The sequence below is a fragment of the Thunnus albacares genome, chromosome 24, assembly GCF_914725855.1.
Source record: "Thunnus albacares chromosome 24, fThuAlb1.1, whole genome shotgun sequence".
NCBI classification, from domain to species: Eukaryota; Metazoa; Chordata; class Actinopteri; order Scombriformes; family Scombridae; genus Thunnus; species Thunnus albacares.
The window spans coordinates 16,887,511-16,911,784 of NC_058129.1; the positions used below are offsets into that span (position 1 = coordinate 16,887,511).

General features: G+C 38.5%; 1 protein-coding gene and 1 long non-coding RNA gene across 2 annotated transcripts in view; one reads left to right on the forward strand and one right to left on the reverse strand.

Moving 5' to 3' along the window:
• Nucleotides 1–24,274, reverse strand: part of LOC122976773 (NACHT, LRR and PYD domains-containing protein 12-like) — a 197,501-nt gene that overhangs the window by 24,902 nt on the left and 148,325 nt on the right. Inside the window, exons 10-13 of the mRNA XM_044345438.1 lie at nucleotides 19,069–19,245; nucleotides 16,096–16,272; nucleotides 12,842–13,018; nucleotides 3,766–3,942 (exon numbers count right to left, since the gene is read on the reverse strand). Coding sequence (XP_044201373.1) covers nucleotides 3,766–3,942; nucleotides 12,842–13,018; nucleotides 16,096–16,272; nucleotides 19,069–19,245 — 708 coding nt within the window. The remainder of the gene's footprint in view (nucleotides 1–3,765; nucleotides 3,943–12,841; nucleotides 13,019–16,095; nucleotides 16,273–19,068; nucleotides 19,246–24,274) is intronic.
• LOC122976783 lies at nucleotides 10,735–11,282 on the forward strand. The gene is made up of 2 exons (XR_006401046.1): nucleotides 10,735–10,912; nucleotides 11,200–11,282. It is a non-coding gene; the product is annotated as an uncharacterized LOC122976783 (long non-coding RNA).

Consider the following 24,274-nt stretch of genomic DNA (forward strand, 5'->3'; position numbering starts at 1 on the left):
GTATTGAAGTTCAGTTTTCAGTTCAGTCTTTGTCGAGTCGTCTGTTCAGTTAGTCAATTCTGTTCTGTCGTGTTCGTTCAGTTTCCTGCTCAGTCGATTTTATTTTTGTATCTTGTTCTACTCAGCTCATCCTGCTTTTGTTTTTTTCCTGCCAGTCTTTGAAATAAAGACGCTTTTCTTCAGCCCTGCTTTCTGGTCTCTGCATTTGGGTCCACCTGCTCCTCAATGTATGACAGAGTGGTGATGAGGCAGTATTGGTGGGGTAATGTGGTTTGGGGGGGGGGCACCAAATCCTGATCTCTCCTAGGGCACCAACATGTCTAGAGCCGGCCCTGCTTTCAGATTTATTAAAGGAAAGCTTTTACATTTTCAGAGTGAGTGAAGAAATCAGGAGAGAGGAGACAGAAGTGAGGAAGAATTGCAGGATGTAACTTAATGGTGTTGAAAGAAAAACAAGGAGAAAGTAAAGAAGTGATTGAAAAGGAAGAAGGTGCAACTGATTCATGATTTAAAGAAACAGTTGAAGGAGTAAAGAGAAACACACAGAGGCAGCCCAGGCGTCAGGTGATGGAGAGACATGAACACATTCAAAGCAGGAGGCAGAAAAAACTGTTGAGGTCTGACTTCCACCTGTATCTAGATGAATTACTGTTCTGTAAATATGTTTAAAGGCACAATCTGTTATCCAAACTAAAGGACATCCTAACAAACAAAAGTCAAAGCACAAGATTCAAACCTGCTATAAAAGGACTTACAGATGTTTTAACACAGGTACTAACACTACACAACAACTCTGTTAACATGATGTTTTCTTCAGCTGTTAGAAGGTCGTTGACCTCAGTAACTGTTGTAAACACAGCACTAAAACTGACACTTTCACTTATTAGGAAACAAAATGCTGATTCATCTGATTCATTTATAAGTCAAACTGTTGTCTTGATTTGGCTTTAAGTTGAAACAAATTAATTCCCCATCAGTCACTTTTGTTATGTTGTTATATTACAAACATTGATCTATATTAAGGACCATATAGAGGCTGAGAATCCAGATTTGTTTTTCAGATAGAGACTGATTGGTCCATCTATCATCCATAAGGCCTACGTTTATTTATGTGTTGTAAATAAATACTGTTAATATTTAAACATTAGGTTAATAAATATTGTTAATGTTTGTTTAATATTTATTGACCTATTTTTTGTGCACTTGTTTCATTTCAGCTCAGTGTAGAGAAATACAGCGATACAGACAACCGCCTTACTGCGTATCTATGACGACACTGTCGACACCGTGTATCCGTATCTGTGACACGCCTGCTCCGTAACATAACTAGTAGTTTCAGGAGGCCTACCACCCCCCCGAAAACAATCCTAGTAGAAACACTGTCAATCATTATTATTAAACGTCAGAAGGATGATCAATAATTAATCTATAGAGCTCATATTGAAACAGACTTTACAAAGTGCTTCACAATTCAGGATCAAATGAAAAGATCATTAACAGGGAAGTAATGGCTTGAATAAAATTCATAAATTGAATCATTTATATGTTGACACTGTTTGGATGCTTTCAACTGTTTGTTGGTCTGATTTCTACGTTCACAAACAAAATGAAAAAGTAAATTATTGTCATTTTTACTCTGACAAGTGACTTTTGTGGATGTGTAACAGTTAAAAAAGACACTAATAATTCTCATTTCCAATTTGTGTTTGTGAATTTTGTCTAAATGAGGAATTTTTATTCATGAATGTTTCCTGTGGAAATGACCTTGCTGCACATCATCCCTTCTGTCCCTCACAGAGCTGTTTTGCATTGCTGAGGGTAAGTTGTGTGGAAAAATGCTGCTGCGCTATTTTATTGTTTTCTATGGAAATTGAACCGTTTATGTTGTAACATTTAATGCATATTGTTTACTGTTAATACTATAACTTTAACTAGCTGTTTCATGTTGTTTTGACTGTTAATATGAGTTTTGTAGATGCTTTTGTTTAACTTTCTTGGTGCCATTTGTATTACAGCAGGCTGCCCTGCGTCATGTAGTCAACGTAGCGCTGCAGAGATTTTAGCATCTATTTCCTGGTGTAAATTCTGTTATTTTGCATGTTTAGGAGCAGATGTGCAGGAGAGACCAGAAGGTGATTCATATGTGTTACATTGTCTTCTGCAGGAGCAAATAAAGGCTGGAAACCAATCCTTTGAGTCGTCTGGTTACATGTCCTTACCACATCTGTCACACATGGACAAGTGAAAGATAAATTTACTTGTCTGAAGGACAAGTGCCTCAAAAAGTTAATGTGGAGCCCTGCATGCGCACCTGTCACCTGCTGTTTTGGTTCATGTATGTGCAGCAGTGCAACATGTAAAAGGGCTGAGTGAATATAGATCAACTGGTGTGGTGATTAATAAATACTCTCTCAGCCAGTCACATCACTGGTCTCATAGCTGTGAAACACTTGTGCCAATCACAGTTAAATGTGATAACGACAGCTCAACAAACGGAAAGCTTTTCTTCAGGAAATGTCTGGATGGTTCAGAGCGTCACGACATGAACACACATCACCACAAATCTGCAGCCAAAGACAGATGGAGCAGTTTTTTCATCACTTAATATAATAACAATAGAAATAAAAAAATGTAAAAAATGTATTTGGTGAAGCTGTTTATATGATTATAGCCCATTGGACTGATGCTATTTTAGCAATAATTATATCCTAATGTATCTCACCTTGTACACGGTCACATAGTTTAGTAATTAATGTTACACAACAGCGTTTGCATCATAATGTGTCTCAAGGAGAAAACATGAGACGCTACTTTGGCTAAAAAAAGAAATTTGGAAAAGACACTGATGAGCCCCGCTAACCCGACGTCTCCATCATAAAAAAGCAGAATATCGAGTTATAACCGACCAGTCTGATGTGTGTAGAGGTGTGTGTGTTTCTACTGTAGCAGCCTGGTGTCATCAGGAGATTTAATGAAGGTAAACACAGTGAACGGTGGTGCGTAACGGCACTGCGCTCTGGCGCAGCACTTCTCAGAGGCTGCAGATTTATCAACATATCAGTCCTGCTGACTTCAGATGCTGCAGGGATTTAATGAAGTGAAGGAGAAGCTTTTCATACAGTATAAACAGCTGTGGACAACAGATACTGTAACAATCACCCACATTCATTTATACATCACTGCACACTGATTTACTGACTTTCCTGCTTTAACCACATTAAACCTTATTTTCTGTGCACATGTTGGTTGGAGAGTGTTTAACTGAAATAAATGATTTATATTTGAAGCATTAATCTGTTGTTGCAGCACGTCTGCATCCAGTAGACTATTTAGTATGAAACACAGGCGCCTGATACTGTATCAGTAGCCTATGTGACGCTCACAAAAACAAAGGGATTTTATGAGGATGACGTATGACTGCAGCGTTCTACTATAGTCATACGTCATTGTTCAGTTTTAACAACAGCTGACATTTTTGATCTTTCAGCACAAAATGAAGTTATTTGTCCACAAATATTTGGTGAACATTGTGGCTAATCAACATGGTCAGAAAATGACTCAGAAAAATATGAAATATCTCAAAAATACCAAAATACACTGGAGGGGGGCTTTAAATACTATTTAAATGTTTGAAAACAACATTTGAATGTGTAAATCTGAAGGAGATTTTACCTCATAAAAATCATCCTTATGTCTGCAGTTTAGTGTCACCACAACTTTCACATCATATTAATCTCAGCACAGAAGGAAGAAATGGTGTCTGACCTCAGAGTCTCCAGTCTACAGTCTGGACTCTCCAGAAAATCAAACTGCAGATACTTTTCTGAACCGTCCCGACTGTAGTCTTCACTCAGATCCAGCTCTCTCAGATGGGAGGGGTTGGACTTCAGAGCTGAGAGCAGAGAAGCACAGCTGATCTCTGACAACCTGCAGCTCTTCAATCTGAATAAAGAAGAAATCATGTAGCGTTAGAAGCAGATTACATGGGTGCAAGAGCTCCGTCTACAGACGGATTTCCATCAAAAGTGAATTATTTGTTCCATCATAGTCTGTTTATTTTTACCACTAACACAAAAAAGATTTTACTCTGCCACCACATTTCTGCTTTTTTCACTTTATAAACGATTAAACGGCGAGGGAAAGAGACGTTGGTTGTTCCAGACATCAACGCTTGTTCCAGCTTCCTGCGGTTGTTTATGCATCGATTTATACGTCTGTTTTCTCCAAAATAATCAAAGGTATGGCAGTTTTATTTAATGTGCACTTATTTCTCTGTAGAGATGGGTACCGAAACCCGGTATTAAACGAGCCCCGAGGATAAATTATTAAAGACTGTAGTATTGATAAGCTCCGATGTTACCGGTTCTTTTATCAACACTTTTTAATGTTTTGGTGTAATTTATTCTCAAACTGCAGCCTCTCCTCCACACACACACACAGACACACACACACACAAACAGAAACACACACACGCACACAAACACACACACACACACACACACACACACACACACAAACACACACATATAAACACACACACACACACACACACAGGAGCGGGTCGTCCACTAATCGGAAGATTGGCGGTTCGATTCCCGGCTCCTCCAGTCCGCATGTCGATGTGTCCTTGGGCAAGATACTTAAACCCAAATTGCTCCTGATGGCTGTGCCATCAGTGTGTGAATGATTAGATTTCCTGTGATGGGCAGGTTGGGACCTTGCATGGTAGCCCCTGTACCCATTCAGCGTATGAATGTGTGTGAATGGGTGAATGTGATTCGTGGTGTAAAAGCGCTTTGAGTGGTCGGAAGGCTAGAAAGGCGCTATACAAGTACAGACCGTTTACTGTTGCTGCTCTAGAAAAAATGTTTAGTTATATTTATAATAAAAAAATAAATTGTAATCTTATTCTGAATTTATTTTTTAAAAAAGAATAAATTCAGAACAGAATTTAGGGCTCGACTTTAAGGCTTGTCCGATTTCTTTATACGACAAATGGAAAAGAAATTTACTTGTCCCACCACACAAGTTAAAAGTCACAAAAAAGATCCTCACAATGTTTCATCTGCTCTGCACCTCTACTGTGCGCACTGAAAAAGAGGGATGATGCATCACAGACAGACAAAGTCTGTGACGAGATGTCAAGAGGCAGATATTCACATTTTATTACATAATGAAAAGGTCCAAACCTTCAGATGCACAAGAAAGAAAACGGAGAAAAGAGGAGGAGGAAAAGAAAGTCCAATATAGAGGTATGTCGTCTAATGTTAACATAGCTAGCTAAGTAGCAATAAAGCTAATGCTAGATAATGATGCTACGATAGCTGCTGGACTCACATATCGTTACAGATTGAAGGATATGAGACTGAATGACAAGCCAGTAGCGAGCTATCTGGATAACTGCTCCTTCCTACAACGTAAGGCTTTGTGCTGAAATTTCACTGACCAATATCAGTGATAATGGCTAACGCTATATCCATAAAAACATAGATTTCTGCACTGGGTTGCACCAACTATGTGTAAGCTGGCATGAGCCACTTGGCATCGTAGCACATTGTAGTAAACTGGATCAATAGTGAAATATCATATCAATAAATTAGGTCTCTACTGGATTACTGTCTTGCTAAATGGCAGCAATTAGAGTTATGTTGTAACTTATCTCCGTGGTCAAAGCTTTTATTTTAGTGATGCATAAATCACAACTTAGTAATAATAATTTACGTTATAACTAAGTTTGAACTGACACACAGCTGGTGCAACAGGCTGCAGCAGTTGTTTGTCTACTCTGCAGCTACATGTTTTTGCTTGTAACAGGCTGATATCTACTCTATAACTGTCCAGATGCACTCAGGAAATATCTGCAGAAGCCTCCAGCTGCTGGAGAAGTTACATCTGATCTCCCATCTACACCACTCTCTGAAGCAGGTCAGTTCAGCCACTTATTTGTGGTCTCTGTGTAACTGATAATACACTGCTATGTTGTCTTTATTGTTATTATTATTATTAATATATTTATTATTAGTAGTATTATTGTTATTTGAATGTCACAGTTACACCTTGTTAATTTCAATTTTAAGTCAAATATCAATTTTATCTTTTATTAAATGGTTTCTTACATACTTGTGTTATCATGGTAACACTAGCACAATAAAATATATTGAATCATAAATATAATTTCTATATTATAAAGGGAACATAGCTAACTTAAATACTAATCAATATTAGACTGCAACCATCTATATTTATTCAAGTTGTCTACAGGACACATTAAAGCTAGAATAACTTATTCCATCTAAAATAATTTAAACTTGGATTCTTCACCTTTTTTCACTCATGTAATTGAACAGTACTGGTCAACCGTTATCTATAATTTATGCTTCAGATGTGTTTATTGTCTGATGTGTTGTCATTTATGAATCATTGTGTGTCCTTACTAAAGGATTAATAACTATATTTGCATGTGTGTTTAGATTTGCCTGCAGGTGAAGCAACAACAGACACTTCTACTACTCTACAGCCTGCAGACACCATCAACTGGAACAGATCCTGAAGTATGTGAGTCCATCAAGGCAGCAGCTATAGATCCTGCTGACTGGCAGCCCTGTCTGATATGGTGAGGAGAGAGATAGTCAGCAGAGGCCATATCAGCTAAAATAAGACTCTACATTTACAAAATGAGAGGATGGGAGAAGTTCCCATCACCACCACTTCTACAGAAAATAAGTGAATGGAGAGAAAATCAAGAGAAGTTAGTTGGGTATATTTCAAGAAAAAATTTAAAAACGTCTTTACTGCTTCTGCTGCAACCTGTTCTCACAAAAAAACTACAAACTAATCAGTAATTGATTTAATGACTGGAAAAATTGCAGTGAAATACTCAAAACCCACGAGAACAGTCCAGGGATCTCATTTGTTGAGTAAGCAGGAACGGGGCCTGAAAGAGGCGTACGCCACTTCACAAGCAAAAGTTGTGATCTATAAAAACAAACTTGATGGGACAATGTGCGCACCTGCACCTAAACTCTTACCCATGCGTAGGAACATTTTAGAGACAGGGGAAATCCACGACGCAGAATTGAAGTGAATTGAAGGCAGATTGTATAATAATCCTCTCACACATTTCATTTCACTTAATATCAAACATCAATTATAGATCCACATTATCAGAAACACTCAAACCAGCAGTGTTATCTGTACTTTGGCTTGTAGTGAGCCATAACTTCCATAAATATCTTTCAATTTGTAAAGATATAAAGCAACTCAGATCTTAAAGTCTGACCAACATTTCATCAGTGCTGCCTCACCCGGAGCACAAAGGAGAGAGTCAGTTGTGGAGCAGCAGCAGCTGAAATGAATGATGTCAGGATGTGGCAGGTGGCAGGATTCTGCAAAGTCTGGGTTGCCTTTCTCCAATATTAGCTAAGCATGAAAATACTGATTGATTTTCACCTTAGCCACGTTAACTTACTGAAGAAATGATCATCATTGATTGTAGAAATCCAAGATGACATCAAATAACTTCAACAAACGGAACTAAAACATATTTACAGGAAAGAGCGTTAATAGATTTTTAATATTTGGTTATACTGTGCATATATCACCAAGTATGAGTTCCCATGTAGTTTATATGTGTAAAATGGCTACAGTAAACACGGCTGTATTGTCAAGCACAGAGACACTGGAGACACAGCGGTGGCTGCCACACACACTCTGCCTTCTCCAGTCACCTCACCGGCTCATCTTCACCACCTGTGCTCACTGTGTCAATTAGAGAAATACCTGTATGCTGGATTTTGGAGTAAATATAAACTAATATAGTGTTTATTGTATTTTACATATTGAGTGAGTGGTGTAAAAACTACTTATACTGGTTAACTGGGAGCTGGCCCACTGCAGGGTGTGTTAAACATTTAACCAGAGATGTCTGACTTAACAATCCACAGGAATGTTTATTGAGGTTGTATATGGTTGTTTTGGGTTACACACATAATTTCAATACGTCTGAAAACGGGGAAATAAAAGGTTAAATGTCTGTTCATGCCTGTTGCCGTCGTTCCTCTGCTGCTGCTGAGCACAAGTGACAAGAGAGGCGCCGATACACTGACTCTCAACACTGATTGGCCAGGCGTCTAAAGACAGAGAGAGTGATTGGTGCGGCGAAAGAAACACATGTACATGAATATTCATGAAGGCTTTTGCATCGACCGTTTATGGTTGAATGTGGGCGTGTAGAGGGCGGGATATGACGCTGATCCATGAACGCACATTTCCAGGTGGACTGTGATTTATAAAGGGAAATATACGTGCATTCGTGTGTACGCATGGTTTTATAAATCTGATTATTTTTGGGTGCACGCCATTTTCGGCTTTTGTGCGCACGTACAATTTTAGTATGGATCCTACACACTGTTTTATAAATGAAACCCCAGAACATTGTGGGCACATGACATCATGGAAGGAGTCATCTATCCAGTGTAATCTATCAATAACCAAGTGCCAGCGTCTTGGATGTTACTAACAGGTAAAGGTAGTTAATAATAGTAATATTTAACAATTGATTCATTCTTTGAAATGTGATTTGTTTGTTTGAAAAGCAATTGTAATTTATAAAAATATATATTTTTGTCTTGAAACCATTGTGGTGTCTGATGTTTGTTGTCCATATTTTTACTGTAGAATGAGCGGGTGTGTCATGGACTCATGGTTTGGGCTCTTTGTGTTTTTTCTTCTTTTGGTTTTCTGTGTTACACTTGTGTTGTCCAGTCTTTTTGCTCATTCATGTTATTTGAGTTGTATCTTTGAAAGACTGTATTAGATTATTGGTTAGCTTGTAGTGCTGTGTACCTAGGTTGATTTATTCAGAGACACTTTGATTTATGCTGGCTTGTTATTGAGTGCTGTTGTGTTTTCTGGGTTTTACTTTGCTCTGTGTTTCTCTTGTGTGTTCCTTCACTCCTGTTTTCATGTGCTCCTCCTCTCACCTGCCCTGCAGTAGCCTCATCGGTCCTGCCCTGCTCCTAGTGTCTTCCCCAGCCTATCAGCTGCCAGCCTGCCCTTGTATTGTGCCACCTGTTCCTTGTTGTCTGATTACTTCAGTTTGTATTGAAGTTCAGTTTTCAGTTCAGTCTTTGTCGAGTCGTCTGTTCAGTTAGTCAATTCTGTTCTGTCGTGTTTGCTCAGTTTCCTGCTCAGTCGATTTTATTTTTGTATCTTGTTCTACTCAGCTCATCCTGCTTTTGTTTTTTTCCTGCCAGTCTTTGAAATAAAGACGCTTTTCTTCAGCCCTGCTTTCTGGTCTCTGCATTTGGGTCCACCTGCTCCTCAATGTATGACAGGGTGGTGATGAGGCAGTACTGGTGGGGTAATGTGGTTTGGGGGGGGGGGGGCACCAAATCCTAATCTCTCCTAGGGCACCAACATGTCTAGAGCCGGCCCTGCTGTCAGATTTATTAAAGGAAAGCTTTTACATTTTCAGAGTGAGTGAAGAAATCAGGAGAGAGGAGACAGAAGTGAGGAAGAATTGCAGGATGTAACTTAATGGTGTTGAAAGAAAAACAAGGAGAAAGTAAAGAAGTGATTGAAAAGGAAGAAGGTGCAACTGATTCAAGATTTAAAGAAACAGTTGAAGGAGTAAAGAGAAACACACAGAGGCAGCCCAGGCGTCAGGTGATGGAGAGACATGAACACATTCAAAGCAGGAGGCAGAAAAAACTGTTAAGGTCTGACTTCCACCTGTATCTAGATGAATTACTGTTCTGTAAATATGTTTAAAGGCACAATCTGTTATCCAAACTAAAGGACATCCTAACAAACAAAAGTCAAAGCACAAGATTCAAACCTGCTATAAAAGGACTTACAGATGTTTTAACACAGGTACTAACACTACACAACAACTCTGTTAACATGATGTTTTCTTCAGCTGTTAGAAGGTCGTTGACCTCAGTAACTGTTGTAAACACAGCACTAAAACTGACACTTTCACTTATTAGGAAACAAAATGCTGATTCATCTGATTCATTTATAAGTCAAACTGTTGTCTTGATTTGGCTTTAAGTTGAAACAAATTAATTCCCCATCAGTCACTTTTGTTATGTTGTTATATTACAAACATTGATCTATATTAAGGACCATATAGAGGCTGAGAATCCAGATTTGTTTTTCAGATAGAGACTGATTGGTCCATCTATCATCCATAAGGCCGACGTGTTGTAAATTTATGTGTTGTAAATAAATACTGTTAATATTTAAAAATTAGGTTAATAAATATTGTTAATATTTGTTGAATATTTATTGACCTATTTTTTGTGCACTTGTTTCATTTCAGCTCAGAAATACAGCGATACAGACAACCGCCTTACTGCGTATCTATGACGACACTGTCGACACCGCGTATCCGTATCTGTGACACACCTGCTCCGTAACATAACTAGTAGTTTCAGGGGGCCTACCACCCCCCCTGAAAACAATCTTAGTAGAAACACTGTCAATCATTATTATTAAACGTCAGAAGGATGATCAATAATTAATCTATAGAGCTCATATTGAAACAGACTTTACAAAGTGCTTCACAATTCAGGATCAAATGAAAAGATCATTAACAGGGAAGTAATGGCTTGAATAAAATTCATAAATTGAATCATTTATATGTTGACACTGTTTGGATGCTTTCAACTGTTTGTTCGTCTGATTTCTACGTTCACAAACAAAATGAAAAAGTAAATTATTACTCTGACAAGTGACTTTTGTGGATGTGTAACAGTTAAAAAAGACACTTTAATAATTCTTATTTCTAATTTGAGTTTGTGAATTTTGTCTCAATGAGGAATTTTTATTCATGAATGTTTCCTGTGGAAATGACCTTGCTGCACATCGTCCCTTCTGTCCCTCACAGAGCTGTTTTGCATTGCTGAGGGTAAGTTGTGTGGAAAAATGCTGCTGCGCTATTTTATTGTTTTCTATGGAAATTGAACCGTTAATGTTGTAACATTTAATGCATATTGTTTACTGTTAATACTATAACTTTAACTAGCTGTTTCATGTTGTTTTGACTGTTAATATGAGTTTTGTAGATGCTTTTGTTTAACTTTCTTGGTGCCATTTGTATTACAGCAGGCTGCCCTGCGTCATGTAGTCAACGTAGCGCTGCAGAGATTTTAGCATCTATTTCCTGGTGTAAATTCTGTTATTTTGCATGTTTAGGAGCAGATGTGCAGGAGAGACCAGAAGGTGATTCATATGTGTTACATTGTCTTCTGCAGGAGCAAATAAAGGCTGGAAACCAATCCTTTGAGTCGTCTGGTTACATGTCCTTACCACATCTGTCACACATGGACAAGTGAAAGATAAATTTACTTGTCTGAAGGACAAGTGCCTCAAAAAGTTAATGTGGAGCCCTGCATGCGCACCTGTCACCTGCTGTTTTGGTTCATGTATGTGCAGCAGTGCAACGTGTAAAAGGGCTGAGTGAATATAGATCAACTGGTGTGGTGATTAATAAATACTCTCTCAGCCAGTCACATCACTGGTCTCATAGCTGTGAAACACTTGTGCCAATCACAGTTAAACGTGATAACGACAGCTCAACAAACGGAAAGCTTTTCTTCAGGAAATGTCTGGATGGTTCAGAGCGTCACGACATGAACACACATCACCACAAATCTGCAGCCAAAGACAGATGGAGCAGTTTTTTCATCACTTAATATAATAACAATAGAAATAAAAAAATGTAAAAAATGTATTTGGTGAAGCTGTTTATATGATTATAGCCCATCAGACTGACGCTATTTCAGAAATAATTATAGCCTAATGTATCTCACCTCGTACACGTCACAAAGTTTAGTAATTAATGTTACACAACAGCGTTTGCATCGTAATGTGTCTCAAGGAGAAAACATGAGACGCTACTTTGGCAAAAAGGAAAATTTGGAAAAGAGGCTGATGAGCCCCGCTAACCCGACGTCAGAATATCGAGTTATAACCGACCAGTCTGATGTGTGTAGAGGTGTGTGTGTTTCTACTGTAGCAGCCTGGTGTCATCAGGAGATTTAATGAAGGTAAACACAGTGAACGGTGGTGCGTAACGGCACTGCGCTCTGGCGCAGCACTTCTCAGAGGCTGCAGATTTATCAACATATCAGTCCTGCTGACTTCAGATGCTGCAGGGATTTAATGAAGTGAAGGAGAAGCTTTTCATACAGTATAAACAGCTGTGGACAACAGATACTGTAACAATCACCCACATTCATTTATACATCACTGCACACTGATTTACTGACTTTCCTGCTTTAACCACATTAAACCTTATTTTCTGTGCACATGTTGGTTGGAGAGTGTTTAACTGAAATAAATGATTTATATTTGAAGCATTAATCTGTTGTTGCAGCACGTCTGCATCCAGTAGACTATTTAGTATGAAACACAGGCGCCTGATACTGTATCAGTAGCCTATGTGACGCTCACAAAAACAAAGGGATTTTATGAGGATGACATATGACTGTAGCGTTCTACTATAGTTATACGTCATTGTTCAGTTTTAACAACAGCTGACATTTTTGATCTTTCAGCACAAAATGAAGTTATTTGTCCACAAATATTTGGTGAACATTGTGGCTAATCAACATGGTCAGAAAATGACTAAGAAAAATATGAAATATCTCAAAAATGCCAAAATACACTGGAGGGAGGCTTTAAATAGTATTTAAATGTTTGAAAACAACATTTGAATGTGTAAATCTGAAGGAGATTTTACCTCATAAAAATCATCCTTATGTCTGCAGTTTAGTGTCACCACAACTTTCACATCATATTAATCTCAGCACACAAGTAAGAAATGGTGTCTGACCTCAGAGTCTCCAGTCTACAGTGTGGACTCTCCAGAAAATCAAACTGCAGATTCCTTTCTGAACGGTCCCGGCTGTAGTTGTCACTCAGCTCCAGCTCTCTCAGATGGGAGGGGTTGGACTTCAGAGCTGAGAGCAGAGAAGCACAGCTGATCTCTGACAACCAGCAGCTCTTCAATCTGAATAAAGAAGAAATCATGTAGCGTTAGAAGCAGATTACATGGGTGCAAGAGCTCCGTCTACAGACGGATTTCCATCAAAAGTGAATTATTTGTTCCATCATAGTCTGTTTATTTTTACCACTAACACAAAAAAGATTTTACTCTGCCACCACATTTCTGCTTTTTTCACTTTGTAAACGATTAAACGGCGAGGGAAAGAGACGTTGGTTGTTCCAGACATCAACGCTTGTTCCAGCTTCCTGCGGTTGTTTATGCATCGATTTATACGTCTGTTTTCTCCAAAATAATCAAAGGTATGGCAGTTTTATTTAATGTGCACTTATTTCTCTGTAGGGATGGGTACCGAAACCCGGTATTAAACGAGCCCCGAGGATAAATGATTAAAGACTGTAGTATTGATAAGCTCCGATGTTACCGGTTCTTTTATCAGCACTTTTTAATGTTTTGGTGTAATTTATTCTCAAACTGCAGCCTCTCCTCCACACACACACAGACACACACACACACACACACACACACACACACACACACACACACACATACGCACACACGCACAAACACACACACACATACACAGAGACACACACTAACACACACACACACAAACACACAGACACATACACACACAAACAAAGACACAGACACATACACACACAAACACACACACAGATACACACACAAACACACAAACACACACACACAAACACACACTCTCACACACACACAAACACACACAAGGACACACACAAACACACACAAAGACACACACAAACACAAAAACACACACACACACACAGACACACACACAAAGACACACGCACACACACACACAAGGACACACACAAAGACACACAGACACACAAAGACACACGCACACACACACAAGGACACACTCAAACACACACACACACACAAACACACACACACAAAAACACACTCTCTCTCTCACACACACACACACACACACACAGACACACACAAACAGAGACACACACACACACACATACACAGAGACACACACTAACACACACACACACACAAACACACAGACACATACACACACAAACACACAGACACATACACACACAAACAAAGACACAGACACATACAGACACAAACACACACACATACACACACAAACACACACACACACACACAAGGACACACACAAACACACACACACAAGGACACACACAAACACACACACAGACACACACAAACACAAAAACAAACACACACACACACACACACACAGAGACACACACACAAAGACACACGCACACACACACACAAGGACACACACAAACACACACAGACAGACACACACAGACACACGCACACACACAAAAACACACGCACACACACACACAAGGACACACACAAACACACACACAAACACACACAAACACAAAAACACACACACACAGAGACACACACACAAAGACACACGCACACACACACACAAGGACACACACAAACACACATAGACACACACAGACACACGCACACACACACAAGGACACACTCACACGCACACACACAGACACACGCACACACACACAAGGACACACAAACACACAGTCAGAGGGCTACCAAGGCTGGACTGGGAGAACTGGTGTCTTTGACTGGGCCATAAGTCATTAACTAACTCACACCCCTGCCATCGCCCAATACTTGGACTTCTGCACTTAACCGTGTTCCTTGTTAGAGCCTGACATACACTTCATATTTGGACATGATGGAACATGTCTGCTGCTGTTCATTATATTTTCATTTATATTTCAACTGTTTTTGACAGACAGCATTATATTGACAAAACATCTTTTATTTATGTAATCTTCATCTTTTTATTTGTACCACTGATGTGCCTTAAGGCTGGACAATATCTCCAGTATATTCAGATGTTACATGATATAGAGCCAGATATTATCTGAGAGTTTGCTTGTAATTCTGTGATGTAGCTCAGTTGTCTGTAACTGTTGCTGCTCCACAAAGCAAGGTTAGTAAGTTTACCACATGACTTTAAAAATGGTAAAACTGCTGAAATTTGCTTTGTTATCATGAACTTGAATTGTCAATCATAATTGAATCATATCCAAATAGCTCATTCAAATGTTGCTTTACAGATTCAAAACACTATCATGATGATGTCATCTTTTCACACTTATCTACCTAACTTTCTAATCCTGCTTTGTGGAACAGTCCTCTGGTTAAAAGCTGCTTAACAGCAAATGATGCAGTTTTATTCAACTGAACTGTTCTGTTCTGGTCACCTGCTTTGGTTTTCTAAACACTGTTTCATATTTTGAAATAAATTGTTAGTCAAAAAAGTTGATACTGTATAGTTGATCATGTCAATATTTCTGAGCCTAAGTGCCTTGTACTACTATTTCCATCAAAAAGCCAAAGACAGTTTGAGAGAGAACGCTCTGTTTCAGCTTTTTGCTTAACATGCAATTGTTCTGCATGTGAACTTTCCAACTTTATATTCAAATAAAAAGTCAAGTGCAATAAGAAGCTGTGTTTTTTTCTCTTACATTGTAATTACATGATTGAAATATCAGTGATTTAGCTCTGTTCTTCATTCCTAAACAACATTTTGTTCTGGTTTGCATTATGTGCTTGTAGCCAGCTTTGGACACAGATTTTATGAAGAATGACAACCAGGTCTATTAAAACCTTTTTCTTAACAAAAGTGTCTTTAATTGTATGTATTGTGACTATTCCTATGTGTTTAATCTGCTAAGTCAGTATTCATTTAGGTTAAAAATAGGTTTATTAAAATGTTTGTAGAAAAACACAAACTAAATAGTTCAATCAAACAAATGTGTCAACATTGTGGCTAATCAACATGGTCAGAAAATGACTCAGAAAAATATGAAATATCTCAAAAATGCCAAAATACACTGGAGGGAGGCTTTAAAAAGTATTTAAATGTTTTAAAACAACATTTGAATGTGTAAATCTGAAGGAGATTTTACCTCATAAAAATCATCCTTATGTCTGCAGTTTAGTGTCACCACAACTTTCACATCATATTAATCTCAGCACACAAGTAAGAAATGGTGTCTGACCTCAGAGTCTCCAGTCTACAGTGTGGACTCTCCAGAAAATCAAACTGCAGATTCCTTTCTGAACGGTCCCGGCTGTAGTCTTCACTCAGATCCAGCTCTCTCAGATGGGAGGGGTTGGACTTCAGAGCTGAGAGCAGAGAAGCACAGCTGATCTCTGACAAACTGCAGTTCTTCAATCTGAATAAAGAAGAAATCATGTAGCGTTAGAAGCAGATTACATGGGTGCAAGAGCTCCGTCTACAGACGGATTTCCATCAAAAGTGAATTATTTGTTCCATCATAGTCTGTTTATTTTTACCACTAACACAAAAAAGATTTTACTCTGCCACCACATTTCTGCTTTTTTCACTTTGTAAACGATTAAACGGCGAGGGAAAGAGACATTGGTTGTTCCAGACATCAACGCTTGTTCCAGCTTCCTGCGGTTGTTTATGCACCGATTTATACGTCTGTTTTCTCCAAAATAATCAAAGGTATGGCAGTTTTATTTAATGTGCACTTATTTCTCTGTAGGGATGGGTACCGAAACCCGGTATTAAACGAGCCCCGAGGATAAATGATTAAAGACTGTAGTATTGATAAGCTCCGATGTTACCGGTTCTTTTATCAGCACTTTTTAATGTTTTGGTGTAATTTATTCTCAAACTGCAGCCTCTCCTCCACACACACTCACACACACACACACACACACACACACACACACACACACACACACACACACACACACACAGTCAGAGGGCTACCAGGGCTGGACTGGGAGAACTGGTGTCTTTGACTGGGCCATAGGTCATTAACTAACTCACTCCCCTGCCATCGCCCAATACTTGGACTTCTGCACTTAACCGTGTTCCTTGTTAGAGCCTGACATACACTTCATATTTGGACATGATGTAACATGTCTGCTGCTGTTCATTATATTTTCATTTATATTTCAACTGTTTTTGACAGACAGCATTATATTGACAAAACATCTTTTATTTATGTAATCTTCATCTTTTTATTTGTACCACTGATATGCCTTAAGGCTGGACAATATCTCCAGTATATTCAGATGTTACATGATATAGAGCCAGATATTATCTGAGAGTTTGCTTGTAATTCTGTGATGTAGCTCAGTTGTCTGTAACTGTTGCTGCTCCACAAAGCAAGGTTAGTAAGTTTACCACATGACTTTAAAAATGCTAAAACTGCTGAAATTTGCTTTGTTATCATGAACTTGAATTGTCAATCATAATTGAATCATATCCAAATAGCTCATTCAAATGTTGCTTTACAGATTCAAAACACTATCATGATGATGTCATCTTTTCACACTTATCTGCCTAACTTTCTAATCCTGCTTTGTGGAACAGTCCTCTGGTTAAAAGCTGCTTAACAGCAAATGATGCAGTTTTATTCAACTGAACTCTTCTGTTCTGGTCACCTGCTTTGGTTTTCTAAACACTGTTTCATATTTTGAAATAAATTGTTAGTCAAAAAAGGTGATACTGTATAGTTGATCATGTCAATATTTCTGAGCCTAAGTGCCTTGTACTACTATTTCCATCAAAAAGCCAAAGACAGTTTGAGAGAGAACGCTCTGTTTCAGCTTTTTGTTTAACATGCAATTGTTCTGCATGTGAACTTTCCAACTTTATATTCAAATAAAAAGTCAAGTGCAATAAGAAGCTGTGTTTTTTTCTCTTACATTGTAATTACATGATTGAAATATCAGTGATTTAGCTCTGTTCTTCATTCCTAAAGAACATTTTGTTCTGGTTTGCATTATGTGCTTGTAGCCAGCTTTGGACACAGATTTTATGAAGAATGACAACCAGGTCTATTAAAACCTTTTTCTTAACAAAAGTGTCTTTAATTGTATGTATTGTGACTATTCCTATGTGTTTAACCTGCTAAGTCAGTATTCATTTAGATTAAAAAAAGGTTTATTAAAATGTTTGTAAAAAAAATACAAACTAAATAGTTCAATCAAACAAATCTGTCAACTGTAAGATACTGTAAAAGAAAAAAAAAACAGTTATACTAATAAAGCAATGAAAAACCAGATCATACTGTATTTTTCATTAACAGCACGAAACCGTAAACTTTAGTAACAGTAAAAAAAATGTTAATTTTACAGTAACTTAATGGCAACCCTGCTGCCAGTTGTTGAATGTTTTTACAGGAAGTTTTAACAGTGTGTGTGTAGAGGTGTGTGTGTTTCTACTGTAGCAGCCTGGTGTCATCAGGAGATTTAATGAAGGTAAACACAGTGAACAGTGGTGCGTAACGGCACTGCGCTCTGGCGCAGCACTTCTCAGAGGCTGCAGATTTATCAACATATCAGTCCTATAAACAGCTGTGGACAACAGATACTGTAACAATCAGCCACATTCATTTATACATCACTGCACACTGATTTACTGACTTTCCTGCTTTAACCACATGAAATCTTATTTTCTGTGCACATGTTGGTTGGAGAGTGTTTAACTGAAATAAATGATTTATATTTGAAGCATTAATCTGTTGTTGCAGCTCGTCTGCATCCAGTAGACTATTTAGTATGAAACACAGGCGCCTGATACTGTATCAGTAGCCTATGTGACGCTCACAAAAACAAAGGGATTTTATGAGGATGACGTATGACTGCAGCATTCTACTATAGTCATACGTCATTGTTCACTTTTAACAACAGCTGACATTTTTGATCTTTGAGCACAAAATGAAGTTATTTGTCCACAAATATTTGGTGAACATTGTGGCTAATCAACATGGTCAGAAAATGACTCAGAAAAATATGAAATATCTCAAAAATGCCAAAATACACTGGAGGGAGGCTTTAAATAGTATTTAAATGTTTGAAAACAACATTTGAATGTGTAAATCTGAAGGAGATTTTACCTCATAAAAATCATCCTTATGTCTGCAGTTTAGTGTCACCACAACTTTCACATCATATTAATCTCAGCACAGAAGGAAGAAATGGTGTCTGACCTCAGAGTCTCCAGTCTACAGTCTGGACTCTCCAGAAAATCAAAGGGCAGCTTTGTTCCTGAACTGTTCAGACTGGAGTTTCCACTCAGCTCCAGCTCTCTCAGATGGGAGGGGTTGGACTTCAGAGCTGAGAGCAGAGAAGCACAGCTGATCTCTGACAACCTGCAGCTCTTCAATCTGAATAAAGAAGAAATCATGTAGCGTTAGAAGCAGATTACATGGGTGCAAGAGCTCCGTCTACAGACGGATTTCTATCAAAAGTGAATTATTTGTTCCATCATAGTCTGTTTATTTTTACCACTAACACAAAAAAGATTTTACTCTGCCACCACATTTCTGCTTTTTTCACTTTGTAAACGATTAAACGGCGAGGGAAAGAGACATTGGTTGTTCCAGACATCAACGCTTGTTCCAGCTTCCTGCGGTTGTTTATGCATCGATTTATACGTCTGTTTTCTCCAAAATAATCAAAGGTATGGCAGTTTTATTTAATGTGCACTTATTTCTCTGTAGGGATGGGTACCGAAACCCGGTATTAAACGAGCCCCGAGGATAAATGATTAAAGACTGTAGTATTGATAAGCTCCGATGTTACCGGTTCTTTTATCAGCACATTTTAATGTTTTGGTGTAATTTATTCTCAAACTGCAGCCTCTCCTCCACACACACACACACAAACAAACAAACACAACACAAACACACACAGACACACACACACAAACACACACAACACACAAACAAACACAACACAAACACACACAGACACACACACACACACATACACACACAAACACAACACAAACACACACAGACACACACACACAAACACACACATACGCACACACACGCACACACGGACACACAAACACACACAGACACACACACATACACACACACACAAACAAACATTCACACAGACACACACACACAGAGACACACACAAACACACACAGAGACACACACAAACACACACAGACACACACACACAAACACACACACAGACACACACAAACACAGACATATACACACACACACAAACACAGACACACACACACACACAATAACACACACAAACAAACACACAGACAAACACACAAACATACACACAGACACGCACACACACAAACACACACACAGCAAAGTCAGTGAACAGCAGATCACATGTGAAGTGAAGATTACTCGAGTTGACGACAACTACGCTCGTTACTTCTTAAGTGCAATATCACCTTAGCGAGTAAAAAGCCAATACTCTATCAATACACCTGATCAACAAGCATAAACATGTAGAAAAGTCATATTTTCAACTGCTCTGTCCGCAGTCTCTCATCCACCGCTGCTATGTTTTACACAACCACAGCGCGCTAGCTCGACTAATAGCTAATTGTTAGCAACAAGCTAAAACTAAAGCTGTCTGTATGTAGTCTAACTGTTTAGCTTAGTTTGCCACCAATCTTCAAATTTGGCTCATTCTTGTAAACTCAGCTGCTGGCTGAGACAAAGCAGCCTCTCCTCTCTACCAGCGGTACCTGCAGCAGTCAATCACATCAACAGCAGAGGGAGGAGGAGGAGGACAGGAGGAAGGACTGATACTGACTGATGTCTGTCTTCTTCTTTCTTTCTAAACTTCACTCAGTATTTTCATGTCAGGAATATTATTTATTTTATTGACATTTTACATTTGTTTCCAGAGATATTATTGAGTTTATAAAGTGACTTTGCTGTTGTAAACATGACTGTTGCAGCTGGGCGGCTGTGGCTCAGGAGGTAGGGTCAGGAGCGGGTCGTCCACTAATCGGAAGATTGGCGGTTCGATTCCCGGCTCCTCCAGTCCGCATGTCGATGTGTCCTTGGGCAAGATACTTAAACCCAAATTGCTCCTGATGGCTGTGCCATCAGTGTGTGAATGATGAGATTTCCTGTGATGGGCAGGTTGGGACCTTGCATGGTAGCCCCTGTACCCATTCAGCGTATGAATGTGTGTGAATGGGTGAATGTGATTCGTAGTGTAAAAGCGCTTTGAGTGGTCGGAAGGCTAGAAAGGCGCTATACAAGTACAGTCCATTTACTGTTGCTGCTCTAGAAACAATGTTTAGTTATATTTATAATAAAAAAATAAATTGTAATCTTATTCTGAATTTATTTTTTAAAAAAGAATAAATTCAGAACAGAATTTAGGGCTCGACTTTAAGGCTTGTCCGATTTCTTTATACGACAAATGGAAAAGAAATGTACTTGTCCCACCACACAAGTTAAAAGTCACAAAAAAAATCCTCACAATGTTTCATCTGCTCTGCACCTCTACTGTTCGCACTGAAAAAGAGGGATGATGCATCACAGACAAAGTCTGTGACGAGATGTCAAGAGGCAGATATTCACATTTTATTACATAATGAAAAGGTCCAAACCTTCAGATGCTCAAGAAAGAAAACGGAGAAAAGAGGAGGAGGAAAAGAAAGTCCAATATAGAGGTATGTCGTCTAATGTTAACATAGCTAGCTAAGTAGCAATAAAGCTAATGCTAGATAATGATGCTACGATAGCTGCTGGACTCACATATCGTTACAGATTGAAGGATATGAGACTGAATGAAAGCCAGTAGCGAGCTATCTGGATAACTGCTCCTTCCTACAACGTAAGGCTTTGTGCTGAAATTTCACTGACCAATATCAGTGATAATGGCTAACGCTATATCCATAAAAACATAGATTTCTGCACTGGGTTGCACCAACTATGTGTAAGCTGGCATGAGCCACTTGGCATCGTAGCACATTGTAGTAAACTGGATCAATAGTGAAATATCATATCAATAAATTAGGTCTCTACTGGATTACTGTGTTGCTAAATGGCAGCAATTAGAGTTATGTTGTAACTTATCTCCGTGGTCAAAGCTTTTATTTTAGTGATGCATAAATCACAACTTAGTGATAATAATTTATGTTATAACTAAGTTTGAACTGACACACAGCTGGTGCAACAGGCTGCAGCAGTTGTTTGTCTACTCTGCAGCTACATGTTTTTGCTTGTAACAGGCTGATATCTACTCTATAACTGTCCAGATGCACTCAGGAAATATCTGCAGAAGCCTCCAGCTGCTGGAGAAGTTACATCTGATCTCCCATCTACACCACTCTCTGAAGCAGGTCAGTTCAGCCATTTATTTGTGGTCTCTGTGTAACTGATAATACACTGCTATGTTGTCTTTATTATTATTATTGTTATTATTATTATTATTATTATTATTATTATTATTATTATTTAAATGTCACAGTTACACCTTGTTAATTTCAAGTCAAATATCAATATTATCGTTTATTAAATGGTTTCTTACATACTTGTGTTATCATGGTAACACTAGCGCAATAAAATATATTGAATCAAATATAATTTCTATATTATAAAGGGAACATAGCTAACTTAAATACTAATCAATATTAGACTGCAACCATCTATATTTATTCAAGTTGTCTACAGGACACATTAAAGCTAGAATAACTTATTCCATCTAAAATAATTTAAACTTGGATTCTTCACCTTTTTTCACTCATGTAATTGAACAGTTCTGGTCAACCGTTATCTATAATTTATGCTTCAGATGTGTTTATTGTCTGATGTGTTGTCATTTATGAATCATTGTGTGTCCTTACTAAAGGATTAATAACTATATTTACATGTATGTTTAGATTTGCCTGCAGGTGAAGCAACAACAGACACAACAGACACTTCTACTACTCTACAGCCTGCAGACACCATCAACTGGAACAGATCCTCAAGTATGTGAGTCCATCAAGGCAGCAGCTATAGATCCTGCTGACTGGCAGCCCTGTCTGATATGGTGAGGACAGAGATAGTCAGCAGAGGCCATATCAGCTAAAATAAGACTCTACATTTACAAAATGAGAGGATGGGAGAAGTTCCCATCACCACCACTTCTACAGAAAATAAGTGAATGGAGAGAAAATCAAGAGAAGTTGGTTGGGTATATTCCAAGAAAAATTTTTTAAAAAGTCTTTACTGCTTCTGCTGCAACCTGTTCTCACAAAAAAACTACAAATTAATCAGTCATTGATTTAATGACTGGAAAAACTGCAGTGAAATACTCAAAACCCACGAGAACAGTCCAGGGATCTCATTTGTTGAGTAAGCAGGAACGGGGCCTGAAAGAGGCGTACGCCACTTCACAAGCAAAAGTTGTGATCTATAAAAACAAACTTGATGGGACAATGTGCGCACCTGCACCTAAACTCTTACCCATGCGTAGGAACATTTTAGAGACAGGGGAAATCCACGACGCAGAATTGAAGTGAATTGAAGGCAGATTGTATAATAATCCTCTCACACATTTCATTTCACTTAATATCAAACATCAATTATAGATCCACATTATCAGAAACACTCAAACCAGCAGTGTTATCTGTACTTTGGCTTGTAGTGAGCCATAACTTCCATAAACATCTTTCAATTTGTAAAGATATAAAGCAACTCAGATCTTAAAGTCTGCCCAACATTTCATCAGTGCTGCCTCACCCGGAGCACAAAGGAGAGAGTCAGTTGTGGAGCAGCAGCAGCTGAAATGAATGATGTCAGGATGTGGCAGGTGGCAGGATTCTGCAAAGTCTGGGTTGCCTTTCTCCAATATTAGCTAAGCATGAAAATACTGATTCATTTTCACCTTCGCCACGTTAACTTACTGATGAAATGATCATCATTGATTGTAGAAATCCAAGATGACATCAAATAACTTCAACAAACGGAACTAAAACATATTTACAGGAAAGAGCGTTAATAGATTTTTAATATTTGGTTATACTGTGCATATATCACCAAGTATGAGTTCCCATGTAGTTTATATGTGTAAAATGGCTACAGTAAACACGGCTGTATTGTCAAGCACAGAGACACTGGAGACACAGCGGTGGCTGCCACACACACTCTGCCTTCTCCAGTCACCTCACCGGCTCATCTTCACCACCTGTGCTCACTGTGTCAATTAGAGAAATACCTGTATGCTGGATTTTGGAGGAAATATAAACTAATATAGTGTTTATTGTATTTTACATATTGAGTGAGTGCTGTAAAAACTACTTATACTGGTTAACTGGGAGCTGGCCCACTGCAGGGTGTGTTAAACATTTAACCAGAGATGTCTGACTTAACAATCCACAGGAATGTTTATTGAGGTTGTATATGGTTGTTTTGGGTTACACAC